General features: G+C 57.9%; 9 protein-coding genes across 9 annotated transcripts; 4 read left to right on the top strand and 5 right to left on the bottom strand.

Annotated features, from left to right (window-relative positions):
• Positions 1-57: 57 nt before the first annotated feature.
• Positions 58-5725, bottom strand: PUNSTDRAFT_105006 (uncharacterized protein). Its single transcript, XM_007385576.1, has 10 exons — positions 4087-5725; positions 3961-4037; positions 3582-3911; positions 3253-3532; positions 2005-3200; positions 1067-1951; positions 681-1006; positions 517-620; positions 346-466; positions 58-295 (listed from the first exon to the last, which is right to left on the bottom strand). The coding sequence occupies exons 1-6, from the start codon at positions 4773-4775 to the stop codon at positions 1437-1439; spliced, it is 3087 nt and encodes a 1028-aa protein (XP_007385638.1). The 5' UTR covers positions 4776-5725; the 3' UTR covers positions 58-295; positions 346-466; positions 517-620; positions 681-1006; positions 1067-1436.
• Positions 5726-7938: 2213 nt separating this feature from the next.
• On the bottom strand, positions 7939-8864 carry PUNSTDRAFT_114801 (P-loop containing nucleoside triphosphate hydrolase protein; the record flags this gene model as incomplete). Its single annotated transcript, XM_007385575.1, has 4 exons — positions 7939-8138; positions 8232-8360; positions 8427-8560; positions 8671-8864. The coding sequence occupies 4 exons, from the start codon at positions 8862-8864 to the stop codon at positions 7939-7941; spliced, it is 657 nt and encodes a 218-aa protein (XP_007385637.1).
• Positions 8865-10287: 1423 nt separating this feature from the next.
• Positions 10288-10784, top strand: PUNSTDRAFT_30644 (transcription initiation factor IID; the record flags this gene model as incomplete). Its single annotated transcript, XM_007385574.1, has 3 exons — positions 10288-10345; positions 10458-10555; positions 10638-10784. Coding segments are annotated over 3 exons (303 nt in total), but the record flags the coding sequence as incomplete, so codon positions are not given.
• A 486-nt stretch (positions 10785-11270) lies between these two features.
• On the bottom strand, positions 11271-12022 carry PUNSTDRAFT_70986 (RNA-binding domain-containing protein; the record flags this gene model as incomplete). Its single annotated transcript, XM_007385573.1, has 4 exons — positions 11271-11476; positions 11577-11738; positions 11804-11860; positions 11926-12022. The coding sequence occupies 4 exons, from the start codon at positions 12020-12022 to the stop codon at positions 11271-11273; spliced, it is 522 nt and encodes a 173-aa protein (XP_007385635.1).
• Positions 12023-12787: 765 nt separating this feature from the next.
• On the top strand, positions 12788-14077 carry PUNSTDRAFT_71694 (uncharacterized protein; the record flags this gene model as incomplete). Its single annotated transcript, XM_007385572.1, has 5 exons — positions 12788-13111; positions 13167-13311; positions 13363-13496; positions 13559-13813; positions 13892-14077. 5 exons carry the CDS (start codon positions 12788-12790, stop codon positions 14075-14077), a joined length of 1044 nt encoding a protein of 347 aa, XP_007385634.1.
• Positions 14078-14264: 187 nt separating this feature from the next.
• On the bottom strand, positions 14265-15605 carry PUNSTDRAFT_136024 (uncharacterized protein; the record flags this gene model as incomplete). The annotated part of the gene is made up of 3 exons (XM_007385571.1): positions 14265-14950; positions 15015-15213; positions 15279-15605. 3 exons carry the CDS (start codon positions 15603-15605, stop codon positions 14265-14267), a joined length of 1212 nt encoding a protein of 403 aa, XP_007385633.1.
• Positions 15606-15726: 121 nt separating this feature from the next.
• Positions 15727-17415, bottom strand: PUNSTDRAFT_89577 (uncharacterized protein). The gene is made up of 7 exons (XM_007385570.1): positions 17331-17415; positions 17137-17275; positions 17009-17080; positions 16603-16959; positions 16295-16539; positions 16090-16245; positions 15727-16033 (listed from the first exon to the last, which is right to left on the bottom strand). The coding sequence occupies exons 2-7, from the start codon at positions 17156-17158 to the stop codon at positions 15785-15787; spliced, it is 1101 nt and encodes a 366-aa protein (XP_007385632.1). The 5' UTR covers positions 17159-17275; positions 17331-17415; the 3' UTR covers positions 15727-15784.
• Positions 17416-17999: 584 nt separating this feature from the next.
• PUNSTDRAFT_104997 (ribosomal protein S5 domain 2-like protein) lies at positions 18000-19205 on the top strand (the record flags this gene model as incomplete). Its single annotated transcript, XM_007385569.1, has 7 exons — positions 18000-18153; positions 18205-18283; positions 18335-18443; positions 18498-18717; positions 18738-18742; positions 18776-18925; positions 18984-19205. 7 exons carry the CDS (start codon positions 18000-18002, stop codon positions 19065-19067), a joined length of 801 nt encoding a protein of 266 aa, XP_007385631.1. The 3' UTR covers positions 19068-19205.
• A 369-nt stretch (positions 19206-19574) lies between these two features.
• On the top strand, positions 19575-20170 carry PUNSTDRAFT_71028 (uncharacterized protein; the record flags this gene model as incomplete). The annotated part of the gene is made up of 2 exons (XM_007385568.1): positions 19575-19880; positions 19931-20170. The coding sequence occupies 2 exons, from the start codon at positions 19575-19577 to the stop codon at positions 20168-20170; spliced, it is 546 nt and encodes a 181-aa protein (XP_007385630.1).
• Between the last annotated feature and the right edge of the window lie 72 nt (positions 20171-20242).

Raw genomic sequence — 20242 nt, 5'->3', positions numbered from 1 at the left:
GCTGTGCTCATAGCGAGGCGAGCCACGTCGCGTCGGTGACATCCTGGCAAGGCCATCCAGCTCATCCACTCCGTCCAATGATGCTGCTACGGACGCTCTCTGCGCTGCTCCTGCTGCCCTTCATACACGCGTTGACGCCTCGCGAAGAGCTTGCCAAGCTTGCCAACTCGTCGCCCAATGGCGTCATCAAACTGAACGAGAAGACGTTCGACCTCATTACCGGTTCCAAGCGCGACTGGTCTGCCTCCGTGCAGTTCACCGCGCTCGACCCGAGGCGGCGATGCAACCCCTGCAGGTTCGCATTCCGCACCGTGCAGAGGCTCCTCCTCTTACGATTATACCCAGGGAGTTTAATCCGTCCTGGAACGCCGTCGCGAAGGCGTGGAAGACTGTCTCGCCTGCCGATCGGGACAACCACTTCTTTGCTACTCTCGACTTTGATGATGGCCCTTCTGTCTTCCAAAAGGTTTGTGCACTCAGCTAGCACTATGAATAATCTGCTGAACGCTTTCGCAGCTTGGCATGCAATCCGCACCTGTCGTTCATTTGTACCCGCCTACCGAAGGTCCCCGGCGCCCGGCCAACGGCAAGACCGCTCCTGCCAAATTAGACTTCTCCTAGTACGTCGCCCCATACCTCCTTCTCACTGACCTGGCGCTGACCACATGCACATCCCACAGCGGCTTCGACGCCGAACCTCTTGCCGAGCAACTCTCCCGCACAACGCCCGTTCCGATACCCTACAAGGCTCCCTTCGACTGGGCCCGCTGGGGCTCGACCCTCGCCTTCCTCCTCTTCTTCGCACTCACCGTCCGCTTCGTCTACCCCATCTTCAACAATCGTTGGGTGTGGGCCATCGGCACCGTCCTCACTACGCTCACTATGACCTCCGGTTTCATGTTCACCAAAATCCGCGGTTCGCCGTACTCGGGCGGAAACGGCCAGTGGATCGCGCCGGGGTACCAGAACCAGTATGGCCAGGAGACGCAAGTGGTGTCCTTGATGTGTAAGCTTTGGATTGTGTTGTGTTCGTGTCAATGGGAGGCTCATCGTGGGCTTGGCGCAGATGGCGTCCTGGCGATGGCCTTCCTCATGCTCACTATTGTCACCCCCTACCAAACCTCGCCTTCGCGTCAGAGGGCTCAGGTGTACCTCTGGACGGCGGTCATCTTCGTGATGTTCTCCATCCTCATCTCTCTATTCCGCGTCAAGAATAGGGGATACCCATTCAAGCTGCTCCTTTAAATAATAAACGTGTATCCTCTGCAGAATTCAAGGAGCTCTGGTTGCGCTGCGAAAAAGGAAATCCGATTTATCAAACGAAGAAAAAACATGCGAGATGCTACGGATAGTATGCAGGATACGTTAAGTATGGGCTATAAAGAGAAAATATTGCTACAGGTCTACGTCGGACTGTTCGTATATACCACCCGCATTTACGCGGCGCCGCCACCAGGCTGCGCCTGGAAGACATCCACATAGCGACTCCGCAGGTTCTTCTTCCCTCCTGCCTGAGCCCTCGAACTTGGTCTCGAAGGTGGAGGAGGCACGTTCAAGCCAGCCCCAGGCGCCGGCGACGGTGGCGCGGAGTCCGGCAGGTTCTCCGTCGGAACCAAATTCGAGCGCGCCCTCGGCGGCGGCGGCTTCCGCGGCGGCGACGTCAGGTCGAACGACGACGTCGCGCGCACCGGCGGCTCGCCTGCGACCGTGCCCGTGTGCGGCATGACCGAGGCCGTCTTGCTCGGGGACGCCGTCTGAGCGCGGGATGGCGGCGGGGGAGGCGCGGCCGGCTTCGCAGCCTCCGCGCCGCCCGCCTTCTTGTTGACCCACTTGCCAAGCTCCTTGTCAAAGTAGAACGAGTTGTCTTCTCCCATGTTGGCCTTCACAGGTGCAGGACCATCGCTCTTCTTCCACCACCGGCTGAGCCAGCCGTTGGACGTGGCCGTCGGTTCTAATGAGCTCATCAGTATCGTCGTCACCCAGCAGTTATCCGGTAACCCTTACCGGCTTTCTTTTCTTCGGCTTTCGGCTTGGGCGGTTCCGCCTTCTTTTGGGTCGCGGTCGGGGTGGTACCGTCCGCGTCCGCGTCATCAGTCGAATTCTTCTTGCGCTTGCTCGATGCGTTGCCCAGGCCAAGATCGTCGTCATCCGGGTCTTCCGGTGGGTAATTGGTCCGCGTCGCACCAGGGGACGATATGGGCATGGGGCTCGCAGGTACGTCCATGAGTGAAATGAAGCCTTCATCCGACGCGTTTTCCGGACTCGCACCGAAGGTGGTGGCAGTAGGCGTAGGAGCAGCAGAGTCTGCCGTGAACGAGCTGTTCCACCACCCTCCATTGTCCTTCGACTCGTCCAGGGAGGAGCGGCCGGGAGCATACCCGTTGCCGGCCGCCTCCGCCTGCGCGAACGTGGTTGTCGCGGCATTGGCAGAGTATACGCGATTGATGGGCGCTGGAGAACCCTTCCGGCGATAGTGATCCATCGCTGACGATGCGCGGTCGATCTGCACCTGCGGCACCGTTGACTGCCGCGATGACATAGCCGAGCCCGACCGCGGCGGGGGAGGCATGCCGTTATAAGCTGTGAACGACGGCTGGGGTGAAGGGGATGTCGATGGCGCCGCCGAGGAGATGGCACTGTAATGTGCGAAGGGGCCTGAGGATGTCTGACCGGGGACCGCTACATCGTCGGTGGGTGGTGGAGAATTCTCGCCCTCACCAGCGATAAACTTCGTGAACCGGCCTTCCAGCCAGTTGCCTATGCTATCCAAGCTGGGTTTCGCCATCTTGCCTCCGATCCACGAACCTGCCTTATCCAACTGCGGCACAGCGGTAAGCCTGTCATGAAGAGCCTTGAGCTCATCCGCGAACGCCATGTTTAGATAAGGAGACGGCCGAGTAAGCGAGTTGCGAATCGCTTCGCAGTATCTGTTCGCAGCCTGTGTATGGCCCAGCTCGGCCAAATGATAAGCCCGAACCAGCTTGTAAGGCTGCAAGTGCGCCCATCCCGGGAACGGTTCCTGTCCCTTCGGCGCCGGCGTGAGCGATGCGGCGAACTCGGCGATTTCTGAGAAAATGACAGGGTCAGAGTCCTTGTGAAAGTTCAGTCGAAGATGTGGGCTTTGCGAGCCAACCAGGACGATCCGAGCCGAAGGAGCTCTGCTGCCTCCGATGAGGTGCGCCTGCGACGACAAAAGGTAGCTGTAGGCACTGGCGTCAGGTTGATTGAAGGAATTCAACATCTACTGCCTACCATGCATGGGCCGCCTCTATCCAGTCGTTAGACATGAGATAGTCCCCGAGAGCAACCAAAGCAGCCGCAGAGTCGGGGGTCATGGGACTTGATGCTAACATCGCAGCAGTCTCCGGCCACTTCGCCAACGATTCCGCAGGCACGCGAGCCGTCTTCTCCGGGTGAGGGAAGTTCGGCGAGATGGGGGTCCCATGAGCAATCGGCGGCACTTGCAGTGGGCCAGCAGTCAAAGTTTGACCCAACGTCCTCGTCAAGAGTTTCGGGGGCAGTAGTTCCTCGACTGCCAAAGGTTAGCACATTGTGACCAAGGGTCCCCACGCGATTCTCACCAGCAGCGGCACCTTGGCCGGCAAAGAGACTGTAAGCTACCCTGAGTGCTTCTCTGCCATTCGATTTCTCTTCCCGAACACCAAGCTCCGACCGGACGAAGTCGTTAACTACCTCTTTCCAGGTGTCTTTATCGACACTGCTCGCAATGACCATCGCGTGTGCCCAGAGCTTCTCGTCGGCGGCATAGTGACACGCCTTCTTCCTCTCCCCACGAATGAGGAAGTCCTGGATTTTATCCAAGGATGATGCTCTGACTTGGTATGTCGCCAAGGGTGCCTCATTCGAGTGCAACGACGGTATTCCTGCGTATCCCAGAGCAGGGGTATGCACTACAACGAGGTCGGTCTCGCAATTCAAGAGGAAGTAGGCGACACTTACGAGAGTCCGCAGCGTCGCCCGTGCTGTTGGCGAGCCGTGGGACGAGAGCGGCACGCACCGCGGTGTCGATAGCAGCACTAAGCAGGTGTGAGACGACATAGATTACCGCCATCATCAGATACGTACCTTCCGGTTAGCTTTCCATCGTTCTCGACCATGACCTTGAGCAGCCGCACCAATGCTAGCTTGCCCTCCGCATGACTGTGCTCTATAGAATCTGTACTGAGGTAGCCTAGGCCCCGATCAAGCTCGTTTGCCCTATCCTCGAGATACTGGAGCACCTTGGCCTTCTTGGCTTTGGTTTTCGCGGCAGCCCCTGTACCGACTAGACTAGTGGTCGGCGTCCCCGGATCGTTAAACAACGGACCCGGGAAGACCACTTCGGTGGTGTCCAATGCTGACTGCGGGATTACGTCATGCAGCTTCTGGATACGAACGTCAGTCGATTGACGAGTAGCCAACGCAACGTCGAAGCCGGTGTTGAGAGTTCCTGAACCGTGCAGGCACGTAACGAACCTGCCCCCGGCACCGAAGCTGATAACCGGGGCACGTGCAGAAGTGCGGCCAAGCGGATCGTTGGCACCCAGGAGCGTCGGCGACGGTGCATACGCGCCATACACCGGTGGCGCCGCCAGAGTGATCTCTTGCACATGGTTATCATACGTCGCCGTCTTGTCAGGGTCAGAGTAACCGTATCTCTGTTGATAATCTCCGTAATCCGACGCTTCGCTTGCCTGTCGTTTGGGCTGCGGGTTGGGAGCGTACGCGCTGAAGGAATTGCTCGTAGTCATCGACGACACGGACCCGCCGGACATCGCTCGGTCCCTACCTAGCGAAAACGCCGAAGAAGAGGACGGGGGAGCGTATGGATTGGTTACTTGTGACTTCGTGGACACCGAGCTGGGTGATGCTGTCCTCTGCACGCCATACCGTCCGGGATCATAGGCATCCTGTGTGCTTGCAGGGCCAGGCTTGTACGGGTCGTACGCCGAAGCCGTAGTCGCTGGCGCCGCAAACGCAGGGGATCCAACTCTGGAGCCAGGGCGGCGAGGAGCATCGAGGCTACCACGCGGCGAAGCAACTGACGATACAGTAGATGGCGATATCGGCTTCTCCGATTTGGGCGGATCGTATGCAGAGCGTGCAGGAGGGAACGGCGGATCGTACGGCGATGCCGTCCTGGAGGGCACGCTGCGCGCAGGCGACTGCGTCCTTTCTACCGGTCCCGGAGACGCTCTAAACGCCGAAACCCCGTTTGGTGCGTACGCAGAGGACGGTGGAGATTGCCTGATTGCACCGCTGGCCGAAGGAGGAGCAACCGGTTTCGTCGGCGAAGCTGCGTGGTGAAGGTGCTTGACTGTTTCGGAATCGGCGATACCGACGGCTTCAGGATCATGTTCGTCTACTCCAAACGCTTCCGGGTCCTGTCCCTCCGGATCTACACCATGCTCATACGGCGAAACACCGTATGGAACAGGTCCTTCTGCAGCATCCGCAGTCGCCTCTTTTGAGCGCGCTACGTCGCCGTTTGCATGGGGAGCGGTAGTTGCGTCTGCAGCATACGCCGACGTAAGAGCGCTGTAGTCAGGAGCCGCCGTTGGACCATGATCACCGTTCACGGCGGAATATACACGAGGATTCGTCTCAGTCTCAGGACTGTCGGCAGCCGCACTTCCGACTTCAAACGCCTCCGGATCGAAACTTTGCGTGGCGCTAGTTGCGTGGGGATCAGCGTGCGATAACCCAAGGCCGTCCGTCGCAGCTGCTGACGGCGGTGGAGGGGGAAACGTCGGGTATACGGCGTCATATGAGTGCCCGTTCGCAGGTGGATGGGAGTACTGTGGGTACTGCGACGATGCGGGTGGGTTGGGAGGTGCCGGGGAGAACTGAGACTGGCGAGACCGAGATCGGGGCGGCGGCGGGTGTGCAGATTGCGCAGGGGAGCCGTAGCCAGTCGGGGCCGGGTGCGACGACTGTGCTGGAGACGCGTAACGCGCGGGGGGAGGTGGCGGAGGCTGATGAGCCTGCGCCGGAGATGCATAGCGAGCCGGAGGTGGTGGTAGCGGAGCCTGGCTGGTCTGCGCAGGAGATGTGTAGCGAGCCAGAGGGGGTGGCGGTGGGGGCGTGGCCGTCGCAGGCGCAGGAGAGGGATATCCATATGACGAGTAGGGAAGGCCGGGTGGAGGAACCGCCGGTGTGTGAGCTGTCTTCTTGCTGGAGCGCAACACCGGGACGGGAGGATCGTATGCGTTCGGATGCTTGGGCCTATACGCGGCAGCGGAGGCCTCGCTGCGCGCCGGGGCAGGAGCAGGCGGAGGGATAGCAGGCGAGGCGATTTGCGAGCCGTACGCCGGTGTGCCGTAGGAGGAGTACGACGACTGCTGCTGCGGACGATTCACTTGTTTTTCGTACGAAGGAGACGCGTAGGACGACGTCGGTTGATATGGGCTATAAGGAGTTGGTGGGGCGGCCGACGTTTGCGAGTACGATTGCGGAGTATATGCGCCGTATGTTGAGTACGTATTACTTTGGGATGACGTGGAGGTCGTTCCGTTGCCGTAAGGACTTGTTATGGAGGTCGTGGGCTGAGTCGTCGGAGGCGCATATGGGTCGTACGATGATGTTGACGTTGTTTGTGATGCATCGGTGGATTGTTGGTCTGGATAATGCGATCCTCAGAATCACTGCTGTAACCGGTCGGGTGCAGAGGACTCGTCATTACCTGGAAAGTAAGAAGCATTGTATGCGGCCGTATTATATCCATTGGATGCTGTTCGAGCTTCAGGGACACGAAACTAAGATGATAGAGGACTACCCACATCCAGTGTCGGTTCCAGTCTGACTGTAGGAGTTCCATTGGGCATACTCATCGTAGGCACCTTGGCCATGTTGACCTTGACCAGCAGAGGTTGCGACGGCAGAGGGTTGAGGAGCGTACCCAGAATCGGCCTGCGCGGCGCCAGACCATGTCTGAGAATCGTAGCCGCTGCTGTCGCCGTAGGTCGCAAACGGATCTGCACCGTCATATTGCGTGGGGGCCTCTCCAGGTGCGCCGGTATGGGCTTGCTCGCCAGCGTTTCCCGCGAGCTCCGGACTGCCCAGGATCGACCCGAAGGGGTCAGAGGACGAGTCTCCGGGCCCAAACAACGAGTCCGCCGCTTCCATCCTTGCACCAGACAGCAGAGCAAAAGATGGGAAGAGTCGAATGAGTCCGCGTCCTTGCCGGGGAGCGCTCGTAATGGAGTCGCGACGTGGCGCGACGCAGTGTAGGGCGTGGGAACCCTGTGTCCGTCGGCCATTTCTCGTATTTGTCGTTAGGTCATGCAGCAGGGACTGGCTCTACCACCTGCAGAGCACCACCATCTCCAAGGACCTACCAAGGCTGCATTATTGTCAAAATGCTTGCTCCAGACCACATCCCTCACGCCGACGATTTCAACATTGTCTGCGACATTCTTAATGACGTCATGCGCAATAAATATTGAATTGCACCTCCCATGGGGTCCATCGAGTCGTGGATGTTGGTGAAGCAGCGGCCGACGCCATTGATGTAGACTAGCAACTTTCTGAGAAGATGCTGAAGTTCACGCTCGAAACTCTGATATCGTCGTCGCTCGGAGGCGCTTATTGCTATTTCCCCAGAGCACGCGCCGCGCGTTTTTTATTCCTTTATGCTGCACCATCGAGAGTATCTAATTTTATGGGCCTGAATTGCAGAAGCTGAGGATCTCGTACACAGGAGTCAAGCCGTCGACGACTTGGCCAGTGCATTCTGCTCCATTTACTTCACTTGAAATGCATTCTTTTCTTTCGAGTCGAGTCGGATAAACATGGCCGTAGGAACGTGATAGGTATTTACGTGACGAAAGGGTACCTCTCAGTCATATTGCAGAGCGTCTACCTTTGTGTCATCTTCGTCCAGGCCATAACTTGGCCGATATACTGGTCCGTTTAGCACCCAGCCCGGCTGTGATCAGCCTATGGCTGCGACAACGGCGACTCCTCCCTCACGCCGTCCGGCGTTATATGGATGAAGCGAGTGCCCACCCGCACCCCCTGCTCTTCCGAATGTGTAACCCATATCAACGCCTGGAGCCTAGACTCCGCGCTGCGGACCTCGTCCAACAGGTACGTCTCCACCGCTGCGCAGCTCGCCGCGTCGAGGGCAGACGTAGGCTCTACGAATCGAGTGGCACCGTGAGATCCAGAACCGACGTCACGTTTAGCAGGAGAACCGGAAAACAAGATACTCGAACGCCAAAAGCGCTCACCATCGAGCAGGAGGACCTCGGCGGCGTCCAGTCCGACGGCCACAGCCAGCACGATCCGCTGCGACTCGCCGCCGCTGAGCTCGGTCCACGAGCGATCCCACAGCTCCTTCTCGATACCCCAGGCTTTGCCTACATCGTAGGCGTGCTAGAACATCCCCGCAGCAGACGTGCCGCCTCGCTTCGGAGACCGCGCACCAAACGAGGAAATGGTATTCACGAAATCGCGCGGCGTCCCAGGGAGCATCGAGGGCCGCTGCGGCACGTACTGGACGCGCGTGCGATAGGCGGGAACTCCTACATGAAATCCAAGCCCGGGTGAGAGGCCAAGCCTGAGCATTATCGTACGTATAGCTTGCCGTGTTGGACCGGTGTCCTGAACGTGCACATGTGGTCAATTCATCTCATTCTCATCGCCGATAAAAACGGTACTGGTGATGACCTTCCTCTGAGGAGGATCCGGCCGTCGAAGATGTTCAAGTTGGCGAGAGCCTTCAGCAGAGTAGACTTCCCCGCTCCTGACTTGCCTTGGAGGACAACGACGTCTCCGGGGTTCAGATCGAAATTGACGTTGGAGAATATAGCCGTGCCCTTGTCGCGTTTGACCGCCAAGTCCTTGACCTCGAACAACACCATCGTGAACCGCAGTGAGTCAAGGGGAAAGAGACTCCTGTCTAGGTACAACAGCCACGGTGCTGGAGTAAGGAACGTTCGATCTCTTGGGAGATCTCCCAGCGAAACGACGCCGGAGTGAACGCCGAGCTTCCGCAGCGGTGGCGGTGTCCCGCCGTGTCCCTCGGACCTCCCTTTTCTAAGGTAGACCTCATGCGCGTCCGACCCCATAGCACGCGACACGCGTGACATTAGACGTAATAGGTGCAAAAATTCAAATAACTCTCAATTAGACTAGCTCTCACCGAAAGTGTTACCGGCATTTTATAGATGTCTCCTGTACATAGATAGGACCGTTGACAATTACTGATGAGAGTGCGAACTGCGAAAGGAGAGAAGGTGCGCGAGAGTGTGAGGCATGACTGTGACACAGTGTGACCAATCCCTGAACCTCATTGAGGCGCGCTGCCGCTGCAAGACAATTGGGTAACTGGAGGCATGGAAACTAGTAGACATCATACTGAGTACGGTAAGATGGATATACTGCTGGCGACATACACTTTCTATTCTCCTCCGTGCTGATAGCTCCAACGTGGCGGCGACAAGGTTGTGCGTACTGGCCGAGGTTACACTTGTGCAAACGGCCCTTCTTGTAGGGCATAACGTCAAGTCGTGATCCCCGACGTGCCACAGAGCTCAATGGATGCCAGATATTCAATACAGTTTTGTGACGGCGGCGGAAAGGAGAAACCTCCAAGTTGCACGGCTTGGCACTGAGGGCAGTCCATCACATGCCTCGGTCTTGTTTTCATCTCTCCTCCCGAGGATCTTATTCTTGCGTTTCGAAAGCAGCAGTCAAACTTCGGCACAGTACATCATCGTAGAACCCCAGTTGCATCTCGAACGAAAGTTACTCAGACCGGGAGACAATCAACTTTTCGCTCGTATTACGTCTAATGTCACGCGTGTCGCGTGCTATGGGGTCGGACGCGCATGAGGTCTACCTTACTGCTGCCGACCGTCACAACGGAGATCTCCTCCAGAACGAAAAACAATGTCCCAATACCCGTTTGCTCCAGCTGGAGCGCCCGGAGCGTCAGGATCATACTCCTACGGGACATATCCCCCAAACACGCCCGGCGCGTTCCCCTCCACCGGCGTCCAGAGCTACGGCAGCGCGCCCTGGCCCGCCTCCTACAGCTACTTCCCCCAACAAGGGGCGACAACAACAGCAGCAGCAACAGCGGCATCAACCGCAGGTGCAGCGTCCACTTCCGCAGCCACCTCCACTCCGAGCACGCCCGCGCCCCGAGCCGCCGTTCCGAGCACACCGACCATCGCCAGCGCGTCTTCCTCGTACGCCCCCGCGCCCGTGCCGCCGCGGACGTACCCCACCTACAACGCTAGCTCGTACGTCCGCGACGGATCCGTGTCCGCGAGCACCCACGCCGGCCGCGCAGGGGGCAGGAGCAAACCGAGCCACAAAGGGCTCTTCGCCAAAGAACGTGAGTTAACCACCAAACCCACCACCCCCACGCCCGTGCACTCGAGACGAAACACGGACACAAAGACTGAACTGCTAACCCCCCTCCCCCTCCCCCCTTGGGGATTCGTCAGTCCGAAGCCTCATGTACGGGTTCGGCGACGACCGCAACCCTGCGAACGACACCGTGAACGTCATGGAAGAGATCCTGATCGAGTACATCATCGACGTCGTGCGTGTTCCTCCTCCTACACCACCCTTCGTTCCCCTACCCCCTCTCCCGCGTACGCGCGAGCGGCTGACCCGAATCCCAGTGCCAGACGGCGGCGGGTCCCACGCGCAAGACGCGGCTGTCGGTCGAGGACCTGCGCCGCGCCCTGTCGCGGCCCGCGGACGCGAAGAAACTCGCCCGGATGGAGGAACTCTTGTTCATGCAGGAAGACATCAAGCGGGCGCGTGCCCAGTTCGACGACGGCGACATGACCAAGGAGACGTCTTCCTTCCTCTGAACCGTCGTGCATTTTCACCCAGCAGTCAACACCAGTGACCAGTCAACACCTTTTCCCCTTTACCCATGTATTCTACGTTCCCATATGACGAGCTCCGGTGGTGACTTCCCTACCATCTGCGGTAACATACGCGCGGGAGTGGCCGCCGCGAGCTGGCTTGCTGCTTAAGGTTCGTGCGAGAGATCTTCGACCGCGTTCAATTGAGAAGGCAGGGACAGCCGAGCGAACGAAGAAGCTCGTGATTTTTTTCCAGCAACATGGTCTGCGCAGGCGGGCGTTGCGCAAGGGCTTGCGTGACTTCGTGCGACTTGGGACCTCGAAAAGAGCTACCTCGCATCAAATGTGTTCGCCGACGAGGGTAAAAGTACCGCACCGGGCTGAGAGCGCAGAGACCGAAAGTAGTAATGCCGCGGCTAATGGCGATACCCGATGAAGGCATCACTCGTCCATGGTCGCGTCCTCGTCGCCTTCACCGGACGGCTGTGGCGTGCCGCTCTTGCCCCGGGCCTGCACGCCTGAACGAAGAAGGGTCAGCTTTCGCGCGCCATCCTTTCGATTCATTCCGCATATCGGCGGTCGGTTCTCACCTCCGCTCTGCGACAACGGTTTTGCATATTGCTTGATCCATTCCTCGGACTCCCACACTAAGAACAGAGAAAGAACAGAGAAGAGAAAAAAAAAGAAAACGCATGCAACCGCGTCGGTCATTTTGATGCAAATAGATTGGGGGCCCGGGTGGCTCACCCGCTCGGTTGCCGCCGAGTTGGGCGGGGGTCTTCATTGGGCGCGCCAAGCTAACCTTGAGGACGCGTCCTCGGAGCTCGTTGAGGTCCATGTTATCGATCGCGTCCTGGGCATCCTCGGCAGAGGTGTAGGTCACGAACGCGAACCCCCGATGTTTCCCCTCTGCGAGAGCGCACCCGGACAGTCAGGCGGGGGGGCATGGAGCGTGCATCGGCGGGTATGCATACCTGACGGTTGGTGCTGGTTCACCTGGGCGGGTGGTATCTGCACTTCGATCACGTCGCCTGGCAGTGAGGTTAGCGCCGGATGAATCGAGAGACAGAATGGGTTCCGGGGGGTGGAGACGGACCAAAGCTCGAGAAGGTGTCGAGGAGGACGGACTCGTCCACGTCGTCGCCGATGCCTCCGATGAACACCGTCTTCTTCGTCTTCGTGCCTTCTTCCATACAGTGGGCGGCGATGGACGAGTGTGGAGGAAGTGTGCAGAGGCAAGGGCGCGCCGACACGTGCGTGCGTTGCTTACCGCACCCGGCGTCGAGCAAACAAGGAAGCGCGTAATGTTTGGCGGATGGCCGCGCCACTGGGGCGCATCGTCGTCGGTCGCCTTCCGCGCATGCCTCTGGTGATCTCTGAATGGCACCGGCGGCGTCCGTGCAGGGTGCAGCGGCTGTGATGCAGCTATGTCTGTGCCGTCCGCGCCTCGTCATCTGGGAAATGTCAACGAGCCACTGCTGGTCTCCCTACTCCTGACATGAGCACGCGTCTCCCTCTTCGGGGCAGAGGCGATGAGAACGCGGGCTCCCCGTTTGGCAGCCCTGGTCCTCTGGCCCTCGGGTCTCCCAGACCGGTTCCCGGTGCTATCAGCGCTCGAAATCGCTCGATTAGGCTATCCATTCCCCTCCTTCCCTCTATGGGCCGAACACCATCACGACCGTCGGGCCCCCCCTCCTCGATACGTGCCACCCCTCCCGGCAGAACCCATCCAGCATGCAACTAACCATCATATTCGCGCCCACTTCTCCGGTCCTCCCCCCTCCTCTCCCTTGCGGGTTAAGTATATCTCGCCCGACCTCCGAGCCGCTTTTATCCTCGCCGTTCCCTCCTCCACCCGTCCGTTATAGTAACCCGTTCCGCGTCGCGCTTTCGTCCAAATGAATGAAAGGCTGGCCGAGCTCGCGGACAGCCTCCACCTGGAATCGACTCCGCCCGCCATGCGCGACGCGGACCCTTACGACTACTCCAGCGACGAGGACGAGGATGATGACTACCCGGACGTGCCGTCTGGGGAAGATGATGATGATGATGATGACGACGACGACGACGAGGCGTACAACCTCCGCATATGCCCCTGCTGGGACACCTACCGAAGAACCCTAGAGCGCCGCGGTTTTCTGCTCGACACGTGCCGAGACGTGAAAGATTACTACGAGCAGCACTGCAGCGCATCCGATCCGGACGCGTCGTTGCATAGCGTTCCGGGCTATCAACGAGCGTGCATAGGCAAAGATAACGCGCTGTGTCGGGATGCCGGGCTTGTGAGTGGATCCAGCGGTCTCTCCTGTTGGCAGACGGCATGTTCAACGTCTCCAGCCAGAGTCTCTGTTCCGGGGACGCGCGGTACGAGACGGCGCGAGGATCGTCGTCAAGGCCGTACACCTGCGCAGCCGCGAATTCGACATCGTCAAGTACATCACCTCCCCGCCGCACTCGAAAGACCCTTTGAACCACTGTATTCGTATGTTCCTGTGATCCGTTGCGTATCACGTCTCCCTCACCGGATGCCTAGCCATTCGCGACTTGATCGAGATACCCGCCGATTCTGTCGGTCTCATCGTCATGGAGGAGTGGTCTTCCGAATTGATCCCGGAGACGCCGTGTAGCCTCGGAGAATATCTCGACGCGATCCGTCAGTGCATAGAGGTGCGCCTACATCGTCAAAGCGTGTCTGCCAAGCCTGACACGATCCCCCCTTCGCGACATAGCACATTGTATTCTTACACGCGCGACATATAGCCCACCTCGACATCTCGCTGCGCAACATCCTCACCGACTACGAACACCACTACGCCTTCATCGACTACGAGAACAGCCGGCGATTCGACGCACGCGCAGGCCCGCCCCGCGTGCGCCACCTCAAAGGAACCGAGATTCCCCCAGAGCTCGAGCGAGGCGAGTGGTGTGATCCGTACAAGATCGACGTGTGGGCGCTCGCCGTCCTCATTCTCAGGGCCTGCAAGGTAAATTACCCATATCGTCATGAGAGAGATCTCTCCTAAAATCCCCGCTTCTGACCCCTGATTATCTCCGCGTCATAGCTGACTGGGTACGGCATCCCCGAACTGGTCCATCTCGTGCGACCGATGCTCAACGATAACCCGGACTACCGACCGACCGCCCGCGCCGTCTTGCAAACGTTCAACACCGTGGTCTCTCATATGAGCGCAGACCGCCTGGCGCAGTTTGCAGACGATCCGCACCCACACGGCCCCTGGCGGCATTGACGTCCCGTATTCCTTTACCGGTCATCTTCCTTGGTCCCCCCTCACGGTTAATAGACACGAGTCTGACGACACTGACGCCATCGGACACTGCAATAGCAACGTAGACCTTTATAGACCCATATTATAGCATACAATAGTCGTACAGGTTGCAATAACACGAGGCAGTACTAGCACATCCTCCGAAGTCTCATGAGACAGCAGCTGCCTCCGTCGCCGTGGCCGCCGCCGCCTCCGCCGCCTGCTGCTCCTCCAACTTCCGCCTCTTCCGCGCCAAATACCGTTCCTTCGCGCTCATCACGTCCTCCTCCGTATTCCGTTTCGCCACGATCCTCGCCTGCCTCTCCGCCTCCTCCTTCTCCCTCTCCTCTCTCGCCCGGTACTTCTCCTCCTCCATCTGCTTCACGATCTCCCTCCGCCTCCGCTCGTCGATCTCCCGCTTCGACGCCGCCGCGCCCACCGCCCGATGCGCCTGCACCTCCCCTCCCCCTCCTCCCTCCCCGCCACCCCCCTTCTTGTTCTTCGTGACCAACCCGAGCTTGCGCGTGTTCGGCGCCGCGAGGTTCAGCCCGGCCGACAGCAGCTCGCGCTTGTCCACGATCTGGTTGTCGTCGTTCAGCTCCACGCTCTTCCCCTGCCCCCGCGCGATCCGCGCCAGCTCGACGTCGGACGGCGCCGTCAGTTCGGGGGGCTTGACGATCGTCAGGTTGGGCGCCGCGGGCCCGATGATTCCGGACCGCCGCGGCGGCTCCTTGATCTCCGGTTGCATGGTCGCCGCGACCGTCTCCTGATGCTGCTGCTCGGACTCGTTCAACAGTTGCGCGTACAGGTGCGCGAGTCCGCCCGGGGCGCCTCCCCGCTTCTTCCTCTCCAGCTCTGCGATAGTCGCATTATTTTTTTAGCATACCGTCCCCCACACACGCGAAAGAGAAACGTTTACCTTCCCGTTTCTTCTCTTCCTCTTCCGCTCGCCTCACCTCGGCCATCTGATCCTTGTACGCCTGCGTCACGAACTGCTCCTTCTCCTTGAACTCGTCCCCCTCCAGCTCGCGCTCCCGCTGGATCATCTTCTCCTCCGCCCGTAGGTGATCCAGCTTTCGCGTTTGCGCCGTCGCCAGAAGCCCTCCGATATATTTCGGCTACAAGCATCGTTCGTCAGAGCCTCCAACGAGCACCGATCGTACGGACAACGCCGGAAACGTACCTTCCGAACCTTCGCGTCCTCCTCCTTCGCCAACTTCTGCCTCGCCTTCGCCTCCTGCATCTTATCCCACACCTCGTCGTACTCGAACACCGTCTCGTCCACCTTCTTCTCCGCCTCCATCCGCCGCTTCATCGCCTGCGACACCACCACATTCCGCGCCAGCAACTGCTTGTTCGCCGAGGCGCCGCCGCCCTTGTCCGAGGCCGTCGGCGCCGCGTCGAGGGTGTCGTCGTCGGCCGCGGCGAACGCGGAGGGCGCCTTGATGGCAGGCTTTTCGCCGACGGGCTGCTGTGCCTTCTTGGCACCCAGCGAGAACGAGAGTTTCATGAGAGGCCGTCGGGTAAGCTGGAGGACAGCCCACTGGTATGTGGCAGTGCAAAGCGTCATGCAAGTTGTCGGCAATGTCCGGACGTCTCAAATCTCAGATCTCCCGAGAAGTACGTTGGGGCATAATACTCGAAGGTAGCGGACAGTAGTACTCGGGGCACGCGTGCCAAATCAACGATTCAATCCATATCATCCCCTTTCTTAGCAGCGATCTCCAGGTTGCGCGCGCTGTCCATCATTTGCTTGAGTTTCTGCCATTCCATGCTGATGATGTGCCGCTGGTCGAGCCAGTCCATGATCGCGTCGGCATCCGACAGGTCGTCTGGAGGCTTGAGGCCACCAGCGAAGGCCACAGTGACGAATCCGTTGCGATCGCGGCCGTCTTTCGCGGTGATGATCTCCGCCTCCAGGGCCTTGTAAAGTGCGAACTACACAGATAGCCTTTGGTACGGCGGACGATGGGATTTGAAGCACTTTCACTCACCTCCCAGTGGTTGAACTGATGGAACACTCGTGTTCTACGAGCACAGAAGCGCCCTAGATTGAACTCTGCACGGACGACGTTCTCGTCTGGAACCTCTTCGATATCGCTGTCGTCGCTGTCATCCGATTCCGAACCTGATGCACTGGGTCCTAGTGGCTGATATCCGAATGTCAATGCCGAGAGACTCGTGTCAGGGGACACTTACTTCGTAGGTTTGCTTGTTGTAGGCGACACCGTGTATTCTGCAGCATAGAGTAGAAATCCGCGCTCCCAGACGACAAGCGTCGCAATGAGGAACCGCGAACTCTAACGGTACTATGCTGATCTCGGAGTACCTTTCCAGCGGTTTCTTAAAGTCGGAGCGCCACACGGACGAAGCGACTAGGGAGTCCTTCATTCCGGATAGCTTACGTCTGGCTATTTGCAGGGGCACGAGGAAATACTGGTATTCTGCGAGAATGCGAGTTTGAAAACGCGACACATTGCCCCTCCCGGATCGGACTAGTATCGTACCTTCGGATGTATTGACAGCCTCCATGAAGTCCTTGCGCTTCTTTGGGGGCTGCACGGCAAGGTGCACGAAGAGCTGACATATGATCTTGAAGTGATGCGAGAGGTCCTGATGAGTATCCATGCTGAACATGACGGGCAATGCCGTAGCTGCTTGGTTCGGATCATCTTCGACAACAAATCCCGTATCTTCCTCCTCCTCCTCTTCATCTCCGCCTTCAGACTCGTCTTCACTGGATTGGCCCTCCTGATGCGGTTTTGCACCTTTGAATGGTCGGACGAATCCTCCGCTCTCGTCGTTGTCATCGTCGTTTTCGTCATCATCAGAGGAAGACCGTGATGACTGGCCAAGTTTTCGTCCTGCAACAAGTCGTTAGTTCGAAAGAAGGCACAACGAGAGCGCCCCAACGTTTCAGTCTCTCAAGGGTTTTCTGGAAGGCCGACTTCTTGTTGCGAGTACGGAAGCGCGGTTCGATGATCTCTATGCTCTCCAACATCAGTATGTCGCGAGTTTCAGCGGCCGGATCTCCAACGCACTATCCTCATCAAGCTCCGCCATGAGATCCTCCTCTTCGGGAGATGGTGGCCTGGCACCTCTTACGAGAGTTCCTCGCCGGGTCTGTGCCGGGGAATCTTCACCTGAGGAATCAAACACACCCTTAGATCTATCATTTGACTGAATGGCACGTCCCGTTAGCGAGCGCTACGCCTTTAGCCGCCTCACTGCTCACTTGCTTCTTGGAAGTAGACTGTTTGGACCCGATTATGTCCAACTCGTCGTCCTCGCTCTCTGATGTCAGTGCGCGCCGCACGCGCTTCTTGACCGGCGAGCTATGCACCTGATTCCGAGCCCCATCGTCGGTGCTATCATCCGAGTCATGGCGCAGATCGACAACCTGAGGCTCGAAGCGGACGGCCTCAAGGTCGCTGGATGACGACTCCTCTTCCGGCGCGTCCAGTTTTCTCCGTTTAGTCGGCTTAAGAGGTCTCGTGTTCAACGGGCTACTCTGGGCAGCACGTTGATGAGTTGTTTTTGGAGACGATTTAGCAGGCGAAGGCCCTGGGGAGCTTTGCAGAAATCCGTCTAAGGTCCCCTGACGTTTTTGCCCGGAGCTGGCCCCTTTCGACGTCTTTCTTGGCATGTGTGTTTGGCGTGTGGTAAGATTCCTTGCAGTAGGTACTGGCACCTGAAGAGATGGTCGAATACTGAGTCAAGTGTATGTTGTCACGCTCGCGTACTGCTACGCTCATGATCGTCGCAGCACGTCGCGCTTTCATTGACTCACACGTGACTTTGATTTGCGGCGTTCAATGAAACCTACATGATTCCCTACTGTTTTCGCCCGTTTTATATACTACGCTGCTTGTGACCGAAATACGACAGGAGTCCTTGCACTGATATGGCCCTTAACACGGACAGGAGGCGTATCAATGGGCCAGAAGAAAGCTTTCATCCTGACTTCGTGGAAAGACAAGCCACCTCCGATTCATCCAAAAGATGGAATCCAGGTGAACCACGAAATGGGCGGGGCGCGAGTGATATTCGACCTATATGTACGCTCGCCTCGAAATCTTCATCTCTTTCAGCGTCATTATCATGCGCAGTTCTGAAGGCAGGGCTGATCAGTCAAGCCAACGGATCGGCATATATAGAGACGGAGAGAACCAAGCTTGTTTGTGCTGTGTAAGGAGCTCTACGATCGCAAGCTTCGAGCGAGCATTCATTTTCTATCAGTTATGGGCCTCGACAATCGAAGAGCACTTCGTATAGCGAAAAGGGCAAACTTAACGTTGAAGTAAAATTTGCCCCCTTCTCCTGCACCAGGAGGAGAGTACCTAATCGCGTCAGTCCCGGGTTTTTTGGCAATGTAGGATGTGATGTTCACTCCGTCTGTCAGGATGCAGAAGACCGGCCTATAGCAATGTTGATTCAGCGATCACTGAACGCCGCCGTACGACTAGAATTGTTTCCGAAGTCCACCATCGACATCTTCATCACGATCATTGAAAATGATGGTATTGAGGGATGTGTGGCGTCCGGTACAGTCGCTGCCAGCACGGCGTTGGCTCAAGCCCGAATAGAAATGCTGGGCATGGTCATGTCTTGTTCCGCGGCAAGTTCATGCCGCTAGTGACAGACACCGTGTTGTGCTGATTTGGGCGTGTTGAATTCTAGGCGGATGTCGGAAAGGAGCTCTGGCTTGACCCAACCGATGCGGAAAGTCGTTTAGCAAGCGGGATCCTCGTTCTTGCGTGCTTGCCGGCACTCGGCATCGTCACCAATGTGTGGCAAAGCGGGAAAATGATTCCCGCTCGCGCCATCGACGTGAGTGTGCTCGGTGATCTCATTGTGCGGCATAACACTCACCTATTCGTTTCCACAGTGTATGAAAGCGTGTCAGGAACGCTGCGCCGATATACATTCTGTTGTTGCTCAAGCTTTGCTCGACAATGTGAAAGAGACGTGAACATTTGACTTGGATCTCCTGTGGATGCAAGCCTCCATTCTTCCATGCCCGCGATTTGATCGATCCCCGGGACCTCTCGTCGTCCCGTTGCAAGTCCGAAGCATGCCTCCAAACCGCTCACGCCCTGAATACCGAATTGCACCGGACCACAGGCGATTCTATTCGTTGGAGTCTTGACAGGCTGCTTGGATACTACTATGTCAGGCGCACTTCAGCTCTCCAGATCCGCTGTGCCTAACCCGGGCTTGCAGCTAAAACGTACGGAGTCCATGCACGTGTCGTGTATGCGAAGTTTACCTGATGGGGCGCGTCTGTATCCTCAACCCCACATCCAATGGCAAATAGTAGTAACCTTAGGCGTCGCCGGAACGCATCGTGAATATGACTACAGCAATTGGTATCACAGCATGAAAGATCTTGTATCCTTACAGTCATTCGAAGGCGCTCACCTGGTATATATGCTCTATGTATTTACTCCCTGAGAGATGGCTGTGCCCGTGCCGCACCATGCTTCCTGCGACCGTCACTCGCCGCTGCTCGAATCGAGCCTTACTTAGCTACAGCGCCAGACGCCTGCTGCATGCGACTGTGCTAGCTCGCAACTTCGTTGGGCCTCCCGACCCGGTGTCAAATCTACGGCCAGTGATATATGACGATGACCTGCCGTCCCGGTCGAGCCAAGCGGTCACGCATCCTTACTCCCTCTCCGAGTTCAAACCAGATGAAGCGGCCGAGGAACGCGAAGAGATGGAGTACCAATACAAGGCTGAACGACAGCAATTAGACAACTTCAACCACCGGTTCTGGACAGACGTGCGTGCAGGCAATCCTGAACCTTTGTGGTCACCTCATTGCATTTGCAGAGTAACACGAGGTTCGAGGCGGGAAAAGCGGCAGTTTTGTCCAGTCTGCCCGCTGATACCTTAGCTGCTGACCGCGAACGCGCTCTCTCCGACTTTTACGCCAAGTGGATTCAACAAGAAAAGCACAGACAGGAAGAGTACAGTAAACAATATCGCGCGAAGAACATATCGGAGATCCAGTTAGCAGCACGATTGCACTACCAGAAACTGAGGATGCGGATCGCGAACGTTTTGTCGTGACGATGACGCTCCAGCGAAATACAGGGCCGGTGCCATTGCCCTGGCATACCCCAGTCTGCTACACATGCTACC

The sequence above is a fragment of the Punctularia strigosozonata genome (genome assembly GCF_000264995.1).
Source record: "Punctularia strigosozonata HHB-11173 SS5 unplaced genomic scaffold PUNSTscaffold_9, whole genome shotgun sequence".
NCBI classification, from domain to species: Eukaryota; Fungi; Basidiomycota; class Agaricomycetes; order Corticiales; family Punctulariaceae; genus Punctularia; species Punctularia strigosozonata.
This window is presented reverse-complemented; position numbering and strand designations above follow the sequence as displayed.

Excerpts from the sequence above, each read along its gene's own strand:
- PUNSTDRAFT_105006 (XM_007385576.1), bottom strand. The coding sequence starts at position 4,775 with ATGTCCGGCGGGTCCGTGTCGTCGATGACTACGAGCAATTCCTTCAGC. Across the intron at positions 4,038-4,086 it reads GATGGAAAGCTAACCGGAAG|TGCTGCTATCGACACCGCGG; the intron begins GTACGTATCTGA and ends ACACCTGCTTAG. Across the intron at positions 1,952-2,004 it reads AGCCGAAGAAAAGAAAGCCG|AACCGACGGCCACGTCCAAC; the intron begins GTAAGGGTTACC and ends TGAGCTCATTAG.
- PUNSTDRAFT_89577 (XM_007385570.1), bottom strand. The coding sequence starts at position 17,158 with ATGGCGGAGCTTGATGAGGATA. Across the intron at positions 16,960-17,008 it reads AACCCTTGAGAGACTGAAAC|GACGAAAACTTGGCCAGTCA; the intron begins GTTGGGGCGCTC and ends GACTTGTTGCAG. Across the intron at positions 16,034-16,089 it reads ATCAGTTCAACCACTGGGAG|TTCGCACTTTACAAGGCCCT; the intron begins GTGAGTGAAAGT and ends CTATCTGTGTAG.